This window comes from Bombus vancouverensis, chromosome 2 (genome assembly GCF_051014615.1).
Source record: "Bombus vancouverensis nearcticus chromosome 2, iyBomVanc1_principal, whole genome shotgun sequence".
Lineage (NCBI taxonomy): Eukaryota > Metazoa > Arthropoda > Insecta > Hymenoptera > Apidae > Bombus > Bombus vancouverensis.
Window position 1 is genome coordinate 2,621,568 of NC_134912.1, and position 12,468 is coordinate 2,634,035.

The window sequence follows — 12,468 nt, forward strand, 5'->3', positions numbered from 1 at the left end:
CGCGGCCACACTTTCCGAGAGAATGCAACCGGACTTTTATATCGATGATCGTTTCAACGCTATATCATTATTCTTCGTACAAGTGGTTGAACATTGAGAAAGCTCCGTTACGATCTAAACCCGTAACATGTTTGCTTAAGTTTCGTTATACAACTTCATCGTGTATCATCTTACAAATAGTTCGCATTATACATTAATCAAATCGAATGTCTGCCAGTTATTGGCTAATTTGTAGATATTTTAATAATAATAAATTGATCGTGTATGCGTCGTGTGTAGCATGTAGGAAATTTGACACGATTATGCGTAGACACTTTCGCAAGTTCGTGTTCTTAAGCATATAATTTGAAAAATGGAATTTAAGTTAACAATTGTTTGTTTAAATGTCATAACAGGTGCTATATCTCCGATATTTTATATATTTTTGTTTACATTATATGCATTCTATGCATTTCTGCACTTTGAAGTTTCGCGTGGATGCATAATAAGTTTCCCACGCAACACACGATATCCCAAGTAATCTTACATAGATATATACACACACACATATACATAATGCAGGCTCATTATAAAGTATCAGAGTATAATAAATCAAATCCAGCTTCGGTTAAGCGCTCATCAGAATCTCATTCAGACTAAATATTCTAGAATTATATGCATCTTCGGACCTTTCGGTATTAACTTATTCATTGGATATTAGAAATGTTAAGTGATATTATATCACGTACCCACTTCGGGCAAGATTTCATAATGCCACATCGTTACGCAAGAAACGATGTTGCAGGCGTCTAGGAGAATTAATCAATTTCGTTCGAATTAAATATCACAGTTACGAATATTTGCAGATCAATTTGCAATCAATTTGCTGATGGAGTAGCATAAATGTTACACGATACTAGGTCACGTATGCACCTGTAATAAGATTTCATCGGGTACTTCGTTGGAGGTCATAAATATCTTTATAGCATAGTAATTATACGCCGTAACGTTAGAAATATCATTCACGTGTTTCAGTATTACGGAATCGATCGAATAATGGTATAGCTTAGGCGCGATTTAAGCCGCGTATGTATTCACGTTTCCAACGTAGTCGCCTAAGCGATCTCGTGACGCAACGTTAGCCGAGAACAGGTTGGTAACAAGTAATTAGCCGCTTCCAGACAGCATACGTTCAGCTGCTTCGATATCGATAAAATGACCTAACATCACTTGCTTTCCATGTTCCATAACGATATTTTCTTCAATACTATCCGATTTAACAAGATTCATTCAACAAATAGCAGAGATAAGAACAAGGTAGATGAATCATTGGATCGATCGAAATAAATCAGACGACTACTATTATTGTCTAGATCGGAAGTTATGGTTGAACAGAGGATTGGTGAACATGTATGTATTTCAACGTATGAATTATTCGATTTGTATCGTTTGATTACTTCATATATTTGAGAGACGAAGTCTAGCCATAACGTACGCATTCTACTTATTAATACTTTAAATCTGTACGGAAGTATTTCTACTATCAATTTTAGAAATATCGATATAATATTTTTGGGAAATATTCCGCAATCACTGTATTAATGGAAAATGCAGAAAATGAGACAAATTACTCGTTGGTTATCTGGTAGGATGAAAGAAAGTGTTGCAAACGGAAACATTTATACTAATCAAATATATTACTTGTGCAATGCAACTTAAAAATGTGTTATAAATCGCAAGGGGAATTTTATCTCGATTATAACTAATTTACAATTAATGATTGCGTATCAACTACGACTTCTGTATATTTTAATTTTAAGAATTAAGCTGCACGGGTAGTACCACTAATTTGAAAAACTTTCCAACGACAGAAAAATACAACAGGTTCAACGATAATCTACAGAACACAAGTTTAGTACGATACACAGAAATCTTTCTCCATTGTCCAAAATTTATTTACTTTCATAAGCTGTTTAATCTATGAGGTTCGGCAAATCGTACGAGAAAGCGATGGGAACACGTGGAAGGTCGCAATAGTTTCTATATCGCAAACGTGACGACGAATAACTCCGAAAAACATTTCTATGGCGTAGGCGGGAACGTGAGCCTCTTGAATAGCATCCACCGGTGCGGATGGTCTCCACCGTATGGTGTACAGTTAGGCGTGACGCAAGCGTGCGCTCGAGAACGGTATGAGATTCCAATTATAGGGAGCTTCCGGTTTCTAAGGGTCTCGCGTTTGTTTGGAACAACGCCCGCGTCAGCATACTTGAAGATGAAACGTGCGAAAAGTATGGAAGCCCATTGCTGTGTGAATCGAATCGTGATGAAGGCACCGAATGGAATTGCTTCGTAATTTATGGCCATGTCGCTGATGATTAGGAAGTATTTTGTGATGTAGAACGTCAATAAAGGCGGATTAGAAATAGTGGCGTTCGAGAATTTCTGATGAAGTATGTTGAGAGAAGAACTCGAATTTTTAGAGGTACGTGTATGATACTGGTAATCTATTAGATATTTGAATAGATATAGCTGTGTCCTCTAAGTTCATAAATCTTAATTTTTGAAATTAAAAAGTACAAACCTAGTTGCCTCTCTCTTTGCCGTGTACGTTATTTTCACGTACTTCTGTAGGCGTTATCAAAGCACACGTTTTGCATTTTGCAAGTTATATAATTTTATTAGCTTTATCCGATTTAGAGGATACGAATGCCGGCTACGTACTTCAGAACGTACATACACGTGCCAATAACATTTTAGAAACTTAGTTAATCGTCCACGTGTGCATCTTTGAGAGAACGTAGCGTTTATACACCTGATGTTAAAATTTTAAAGGCGCGTCAAAGATACGACTCTGAACAGCGCAGTCATTCTACGTGTTATTGCGGAAGTCGCGTTAGAACGATCGTAAGGGAACCGTTCGCGGTGATCCACGACGATCGGATAAGCGCGAAGATCATGGTTGTAAAAGAACCTTATAAAGCCACACTTTATACGACTGTCCCGGGATATCCATCTTATCCCGCGTACGGTGATTTCTGTCTTTTAAAATGTAATATAAAGATAGCTTCATCGGCTACTATGTATCCAACTAGGCATATTTTGTGCCTGAATCGCTTCACCAGTGGCAATTAAGATTTCATCGTTTATATTTCGAGTCGTGTAATAAGGAAGTGTGAGGGATTGTTGAAGGAGAATTTCGAATTTTATAACTCAAATTTGCTGTCAAATTCAACAGAAATTTTATTGATTCTGCTTCTAATTAATCTAATTGGTCAACGGATATAAGGCATTTAAAAATGTTACAGGAAAATAATCATACACTTTTAGTTTTTGAATATTATAGTTGTATGTAAAACGTATGATATTCTCAGTAAAGTAAAAAATTACTTATTTAATTCAGTATAAATTCAAGTCAAAATTAAATTTACTTAGAGAAATTGCAATAATATTATAAAGGCACTTTATATACTTAAAACTTAACGTTGTATAAAGAAAAAAGTTTCCATAATCTTTATTCCCAAAACGTTATCAAAAACGTGTGAAATACATCAAAGTTTAATGCGTATGTCCGTAACATACATGAGCATTGTAATTGAATTTAATTGATTTTGATTGAATTGGATTTTTGCAATTGATTTTAACAAATCTAAACTACGATATTTTAGATTTACATATATGTACTCTTCGAATATTATAATTATAAAATAAAAATAAGATTGAACCTTTTATATAAATATATCTATGTATGTATATGTATATGTAAATATATAAAACGTTTACATTTCTTTACTATAAGTCTTTCTTTTAATATACATATACAAACATATATATTATATATAATTAATTATATATGATTTATTATTATAATATAATTAATATATATGATATATATACTTTTATATAATATATATTAATATATATTTTTTTATTTATATATAATTATATATGTATGTATATGTATATTAGAAGAAAAGCTGATAATAAAGGAATTTAAATGCTTTGAGCTCTTGAATCGGGAGAATATTCACACGTTAAGAAGTTCGGCCTAAAATTAAAGACTTTTAATCCTACATCTTCCTGCTTCATGCTTATAACAAAACCAATAAAAGTTCCAAAATTTGTATCTTTATAAAACAGTACCCAATCCAACAAATATCTAAGATATTAACATAAAGGGAAATACCAAAAGAATTTGAAATCATCATTTTCGACTCACTATTTTCCTAAAATGTTATTCAAATGGTACAAGTGTATATAACAACAATTCGCACGACAACATTTTGTTTTAATTTTAAAGGAGAAATCTTACCTGATTGATGTCGCTACCCAAGTCCCGCGCGCTTTTCGCGCTCCTTAGCTGATCGCCCCGGTACTCTCTGTACCTGATCGTCACCTCATCGTCGGTAAGAGCGCCGCTGCTGTTGCTCCTCGCGTTCTTCTTGTTCTTCTCCTCCTTCGCCTTTTTCTCCTTCTTGCTAAACAGCTGCTTCACCTTGCTCATCGTGCCACTCTTCTTCGCCGCCTTCTTCTCGTACTTCTTATCCGCGCCGGTCGGTGGTTTCGCGGTCACTGGCGGCGACTTCGACATGTCGTTCATATATTTATCGTACTTCCGTTGCTCGTTCGGCGTCAGATTCATGTTTCTATCGGTATGCCGTCTCTCGTGTTTGATAAATTGCCTTGTAACGAAACCTTCGTCCTCCGACTCGATTTGTTCCCTTCGGTCGACCTCCTGTGAGTCGCGCCTGTAATCGTTCTCGATCCCGGAATCCGCCAAGCGATCCTTTCGATCGGAGTCACTGAGCCGAGTCTCGCGATGTCGACGCTCCGTATGCGTTCTGGTCTCTTGTCTGGTGTGCCTAGACTTGCTACCATCGTGATAGACCCTGGGAGGCCTGGTGGGACTTTCATCGAACGTCTCCAACCTTCCAACTGTTGCCTTTACTCGTGGACTCTCCCTGGCGTCGGAGTCGTCGAAATAATCCAGCCGATTGCGCGACCTTCTGAGAGGTTTCTTTGGATCCTCGTCCAACTTTCGATGCTCCTTCCTCAAAGTTCGCGATGTCTCGTCGTATCGAGTCTCGCAGCGAATCGAATCTCTGGCCGTAGTGTCGGAATCGTATCTGCTGGAGTTGTAACCTCCGCGATCGGTGCGTATTCGCGGCGGAGAACTGTCGTAATCATCGTGAATCGGGTGTTTGCTGCTGGTGTACCGTTGAGTCGTACGAGTTTCTTTATAGTACTTGGACTCCAATTGGCTACTGGTCATCTGGGATATATCGGTGTCGTAGTCGTCGTTTGGACCTTCGCGCAGACTATCCAGGTGTTGTTTCGTAAACGGGGATCTTTCTTTGCGGTCATTCATCGTGGGACTCTCTAAAAGTGGTCGGCGCACGTCTCTGGCGTTCACATAGTCGGCATGACTGGTCAGATTCTCGTGCGACCTGGTCGTGTATTCGCTCCTTAACGCTCTCACTCGCGAATTCTCGCCCACTTCGTCCAGACGCTGCGTGGACTTGCTCATGCCGCGGATGGATTCGAAGTTCTTCTTTTTGGGCAAGTAGCAGTCCCTCGGTCGAACGTCTCTGTCCAAGAAATCGTCGCTCTTGGAGAATTTCCTTTCAGTCGTGGTGAACTTTTTGGCGATTATGGGCGAGGAAAGGACATTATTCTCCCTCGGCTCGGTTCGGAAGTGACGAGGAATGGTGTTCTCCTCCGGGCGCAAGTTGGATGATTTGTAAGGGCTGCTTGAGTTTCTGGGCGCTTCGTACCGTTCCTCCGGGCTGGTTCTACTCCTGTCACTGAGGAATGGCTTGAAATCGTCCGCGTAACCCTCGTGCGTTCGCGTCTCTACGATATACTTGTCTCCGTACTTGTCTGTCCTCGTTTCAACCGTGTATCCGTCTCTCGGTTTGCTATCGATGTAACCATCCGATGGGATCTTGTTGGTGATCTTCTTTTCATAACCGTACACCTTACCGTTGTCTTCGTGAATCTCCTTCTCGAATATGTACTTCTCTCCGTTGCTGTTGGTGCGCGTTTCCGTGATGTACGTATCCATGTAGCGTTTCGGCGAGGCGACACGGTTGGGAGTGACCGGTGATGGGACGATCGGCTTGTCGATGATCTCGTGCTCGGATTTTTTGATCGGCACGTTCGCGCTGTTCTTCGCGGCGAACATTTCATCGGCGAGCAGCCTCGACTTGATTCTAGATTCGAGAAGGTCGCGTCTAGCGCTCAGTTCGGACGTCTTGTTCGATATTCCGCTTTGGGTTTGTCTGGCGGAGAATTCGTTACCGTCTCGTTGTCTGGCGTCCGTGCCATCGGCTCTGCCTCTGCCAGACGTGTCAACGAACACGGTGGACGTGTATTTTTCGGGCTTGTCGTATAGACGTCTGTCGATGTCGTCAAATTCATGACGTCGTTTTGTGTCTACGTTTCTGCTAGCGTAATCCTGCGTGCCTCCGTAGTGGCTAGAAAAATGAGTACTGCTGTTCTTTCTGTCCTCTTCGTATCTCGATTTAAACGTGTTGATCTCGTTATTACGTCGTAAGTCGCTGTACGAGTAATCCGTCCTGCGGTAATCCTTCTCCGCGGGACTGTTCTCGCGCGAAGAGTCTTTCCTCTCGAGACCAAGCCCTTCGTCGCTGTCCGAGTGACTTCTTTGCGCTTTTTTCTTGTCGGTCTGCACCTGAGCGTAAATCACGTTGGTCTGCGGAGGCGGCGAACTGCAGGACTCGTTCGGTCTGGTATAAGAAAACGGTCGGTTGTTATTGTGACCGAATCCCGGGCCTGGTGAGACCATCGTTTTAGTTAGCTGAGGTGGCGGCGACCGGTCGCTGGATAATCGGTGAATCATCTTGTGTATCGTCGACTCTTCGCCGGTTCGTTGCTGCAGATCGTATCGGCTGCTGTGCAGCATGCTACTTGTACCGACCTTGTCCACTTCGTCGACCCCGGTGTCGTTTACCACCGGTGAAGGGGTCCGGCCTGTTGCCTTCTCTTCTTTTCTTTCCGTTGTTTCCTCTTTGCTCTTCTTATCGTCTACCTCTAGTTCGATAGGTATGCGTCTCACGGTTCCCTTGTTCTCTCTCCTAGGCGATATCGGTGGCTTTCCGATGCTCACCTCCGTTTCTTCGATCCTTTCTCTCGTTTCGATCGTTTCTGTTCGTTCCGTCACTTTCTTCGCATCGGATTCCTCCTGCTTAGACTTCTTCGCCTCGGGTCTGCTGCTACTTTCACCGTTCTCCGCTGTTGCTACTTTACCGAAATGAAACGGTTGCTGATCGACGTGCGGCGAAGCTTCGATTATTGGGGACAACTGTTTTCTCACGCGACTACTGCCGAGATGCGATCCCTCGCTCTCGCTGCCGCTCCTCTTGCGATGCGATCTCAACGAGCTGGAGGCGTCGCTGACGCTGCGCCCGACCGGTTTCCGTTTTCTTTCTAACTTCGGGGAGAAGAACCTCGCCAGGGGACCTCTTAGCTTTTTCGCGCTCGCATCGCTGGCGCTTCTCTCCAATGCCTTCTTCTTCAGCCTCGGTGTCTCGACGAGGTCTGCGCTGCTGGTGGCGCCAAGTTCTACGCTCCTGCGTCTTACATCGAGTGGCAGTTCCGGCCTCTTCTTGTTACGCCGCGCCGGAAGTGTGCTAAATCGACCTGGCAATCGTCTGTTGTCGTGGGCAACGCAGTGAAGGCTGCCTACCTGCTGAAGCACCAGCGCCGCCTCCTGTGCTAGGTCTTCCTTGCTCCTCGACGCTATGCTCTCCTTGTGGACCGGGGTGGCGATCAACCGGCCTTCGCCATCTCCTGCCAGAGCCGCGGTCACGCGGGGTGCTCCACGTCCTGCAACAATTCCATTCAGAAAGGGGGTTAACGAGGGATTCTTTCCCGGGAGATTGTGATAAGTTTAAGGATGGACGTAGGAGAAAGTGGATGAATTTGTAATTTGGGTTAGTAGTACAAATATTTTTGTTAGACGTTATTACTATTTAGTATAATTAAGGAATTTTTCTAAACACCCGATCAACAGGGAAAAATAGATTATTTTCAAGATATTTGCATGTTTGATGTTAAGGTTAAGTAATATTTTTGTTCTCGTCGTACGTAATACTTTACATATTTTACGTGTAGCGTAACTACACGTTTATCTCTTTAAATAATGGTTAAAGTTTCGTAATAATCTCGTTAAGTCATTAACATTAAACTATAAGCTTTCGCGACTCGTGCCAGCAGAGCTTAATCCCTTCTGCATTAGGACGTTAAGAGGAAAGTTTCTCGCAGATTATTAAAAGTGGGGAATAACAAATTAAGGCTTAAGCAACACCGAGAAACTAATGTGTTCCTTCATAGTTCCTCTCTGTTAATTCCTTCTCGTATTAACCTTCGCGGTAAATCGTTCAAGCATTAGCTGTCATTTTTACAAAGACGCGCCAGTAATTTCCGACTCCGCATCATCCTAATTGCCGCGCGATTATAGTCGCGCCAGCGATCAAACGGACTAATTATCATTCGTTTAACGATTACTAGATAACTCTGACACAATCGTTCTATTAAAAAATCGCCAGCAACGTATCCTAAATTTTGGTCTAATTCGTTTATTACGAAAAAAGGATTATCGTGACTTATTTCGACAGTGCGTAATTAATAATTCGCTTTCTAACAAGTCACACTCGCGCGGTGCATTACAGTCACTAAAATTATTAGGAAAATATCAGCAGACCACGAAACATTTTTCGCTTTGGTCGCGGTTTTAAGCGAATTTTTCTCTAATAAGAAACCAAAAGACGTTTGAGAAGTTTGAGCCACAGCTTAACGAAGGAAGCCCGGATCGCAGAATTTTAATTGGGTGACGTCAATCGCTCGAAAACGACGTTCATTAGTAACCAAGGGAATGGGGCGGTGGACTCTATCGCGAATAATGGATTATTCCACGAGCAGTCAGGAGCATTATTGGATTTGTAAATTAGCGATTTATGTTAAGCAGACCGGTCTGGTCGTTAGCGGTTAATCACCAAGTTTAATCAGGTGCTAGTTGCTACTAGAGCAAGTCGGATACGAACTAAGGGCAGGGAAGAAGAAAGGAGGGGAACATCGCCCTTGTCATCTTTCTAATTCATCAGCGACAAGAAACGTCGTCTATCCTCGCCTCCCATTTGTCCGCGCAATCGATTGTTAAACCGAAATAAATAAATGTTGTACAACGATCAGGCACTGTTTAATTGCCGTGTAATCGAGCGTAATCGACAGCACCATAGCTGTAAATTCCATACGCGGATCGGTTGTTAGAACCTCGCTCCACAATCGAACTCATTCGTGGAAAGTGAAACTGCCTTGCCTGACAGGTCTTTTCTATGGAAAACTGCTCGATCGATGAAGTCTTTGAAACTTTTTACACGGTCATTTAGTAGGCTTGAAATATGTATTATGGTTATTCAGCTTTCTTTACTTTTATTTATCGATGTATGTATTTATTTTTATAGAGATACGAGATCTTAATAGGTCTCGTTTGATATTCATAAAACGGTGTGGTCAAAAGGTTGTTTGGGCAGTTTGTTCGTCCAAGAGGAGAGAAGATCATTTTTTTATATTTGTTTAACACTAGTCCAGTTTTTGAATTATGATCGACACAATCCTGACTGTCTCTTGTCGAAAAACTTTTCAATTTCAGAAAACTACGATGAAATTGTCATTGATGTGCTTGATTTCTTGTTTCAATTTTATGGTAAAATTTGTATGAAAAATTGTTTACGGATATAAAATTGTGATTTCACTTTCAAATGTATTTTGATTTTACTGTCTTATTTTAATTCAAGCATGTAAATGCAGAAAAGTGAAATTAAATGTCTAACGTTAGAATATTAAAAAGTACGTATATTATATTGGGGTATTTTTTGAAGTTAAAGTAGTGTAAACGAATATAATAATTCTTAGATTTCTAACCGTTATTTGATTTACATCAACTTGTTCCCTAGATAAACTGAAGCTTTAGTTAGTTGTATAGTTGGTAGATTACGACGTTCGACTTTCGCTATCCGACTTTTTACGACAGATAATGGAAATCGTGGTTCAATTTAAAATTCAACCACTCGTACACGGACGTAATACGCAATTTGACCTTTTCAACGTGCGCCTCTAAACCTGCTGTTTCAACTAACAGCAATTGCCGGCAGAAAACAGGAAATCAGTTGAACAAAACCACATTCTAAGTTTAACGTACAGTTACATTAATATTCGGACAATATACTATCTTTATAATTATTGCTATGTGTAAGAGCGAGTGATTTAGATATTATATTGTTTATTTTATAGAAAGACAAACTATTTATTGTACATTGAAAATATGTAAACAACTCCATTCTAACAGTAACATTTAATTGTATAATGCATTTTGAACAAAATGTTGTCATATTTTCACGTCATATTAATGTTCGGACACTTTATGTGAAGTAAATATTTTATGCATAAAATTTATGAAAGATTGCGATATTAATATTTTGCATTAAAACTAATTTTCTTTACATATTCTGAAGAAATAGTTGCCCATTGCATCGTTTGCAATTCAACTTTTTAATTTATTGGTGTTTCTGTGATTCTTTGATTTGATTGATCCCATAGATTTTCTATGGGGTTCAAGTTCGGAAATTGCGGAGGTGGATGTACAACTTTAGGACGATTGTATAACAAATATTCCTGTACTATTCTCGCATTACGTTTTGGATCGTTGTCCTGACAAAATTTGAAGATACTTTGTATTCCCATGTTGTTTGCACTTTTTAGCAAATCGTTTTTTAAAAGACCTAAACGTCGGTTCACTCACACCGATACTCGAAATGCATCCCCATACAATCACAGAATCTTCTCTGTGTTCTAAGGTAGGTTTGAAATTTTTGAATCCGCCATATTATACTTTTTCTACCTGAATAAAAAATGCAATATTTTGTCGGAGAGTGTAACATCGTTCCACCAATTTTGAGATTTTTTAATGAACTCTTCAGCGAAAGCCAGTCTTCTTTCCCTCTTTATTTCGTCTATGTACGGATTTCTTCTTGCTACTCGATCATTAAACCCATTGTGCCTCGTTATTAGTACTGTTTCAGCACTGACTTTTTTCCTAGTTTCATGACAACTCTCTGAGGCCAATTGTGGATTTCTTTAACTCTCCGTATTATTCTTCTTCCCTTCCTTTCGTTAAAAATTCCAGGTGGTCTTTTTTGTTTCTTAAATTCGATACGATCCTCTTCTTTTTATCTTTTAATATTCGCAACTGTGCTCTTCTTCATCATTAATAATCGTGCAATTTCACGATAACTCTTATCTTTTCCTTTATGGTAAATAACAAGTTGACTTTTATCAACGCTGGTATTCTGTCCTTTTCGTAGCACGTTAGGTTTCAGACAATAGCAATCTAATATAATAATAGCAGCAATATAAATCTATTTTACAGTTCGAATGCTTCCCAAGAGCTAGAACATTAATGTGACAATTTTATGTTTAAAATGTATTATACAATTAAATGTTATTGTTACAGTGGAATTATTTATATATCTTCAACTTACAGCGAATGGTTTATCGTTTTGTAAATTAAACAATATTATATCTAAATCATTCCCATACAGCAATAATTACAAAGATAGTACAGTGTCCGAATGTTAATGTGAATAACTGTATGTATTAAACAAAACAATGTGTTATTTTAGATATTCGCGAATAGAATATTTTTTATTCTTACTTAATTATTTGTTTGACATGCTCGAAGGCAAAAGATATTACAGAATTAGAAAATTAAAGGATTAGAGAAGTCTAGTCAAATTTTCTATGATATAACAAAACGAGCAAAGTTTCAAACTTCTTATATTTAAATAAAAGATAGTCCGTGTCTGATTTAATCTTTCTCTTTGCATTACGTGTTCACATAAAATGCATGCTAAAAGCAATCATTCGATGCTCTCAACAAATATCATGCACTAGTGACCTTTTCATGATCGCGTACCTTCCACACAACCATAATCCGATGCGCGTTCTACGCTCCAAGTTAATTGACGTACCAACAACGGGAGCTATTTTTACGACATCTGCTCCACGTATCGATAATAATCAAACATTTCTCTTACAAACTTGCATGTAACTTCGAAATAATTTTCAATCTCTGAAGAACAGTCAGTTAGAGTTAAAAAAGCGTAGCGATGGTTGAAAATTAAATCAAGTATGAGTTTATTGTAGATAATACTAACATTTGAATGGCAAGTAAACAATTTCATATCTACATAATATAAATGCGAGATTGGTTTGGGGTAATACAATAAGTTTGTATTTCAAGTGTCGTAAAGATTTAGAGTGTCACTTGCTATTGCATCTTACCAGTACGAAAGGAACTTGTATCTTCAACTTCGCTTAATATTCCCCTTGTGTACTCGCATATGTGCTATTTACAATATTTATATACATATATGTAAACTTTCTAAGAGTTCAAATGCGGATAAACAA

General features: G+C 39.3%; 1 protein-coding gene across 3 annotated transcripts in view; it reads right to left on the minus strand.

The window, feature by feature from the left end:
- Positions 1–12,468, minus strand: part of blo (bloated) — a 171,679-nt gene that overhangs the window by 123,400 nt on the left and 35,811 nt on the right. For all 3 annotated transcript variants that reach the window (XM_033346716.2, XM_033346714.2, XM_033346717.2), the window contains exon 3: positions 4,292–7,827. In XM_033346716.2, coding sequence (XP_033202607.2) covers positions 4,292–7,827 — 3,536 coding nt within the window. The remainder of the gene's footprint in view (positions 1–4,291; positions 7,828–12,468) is intronic.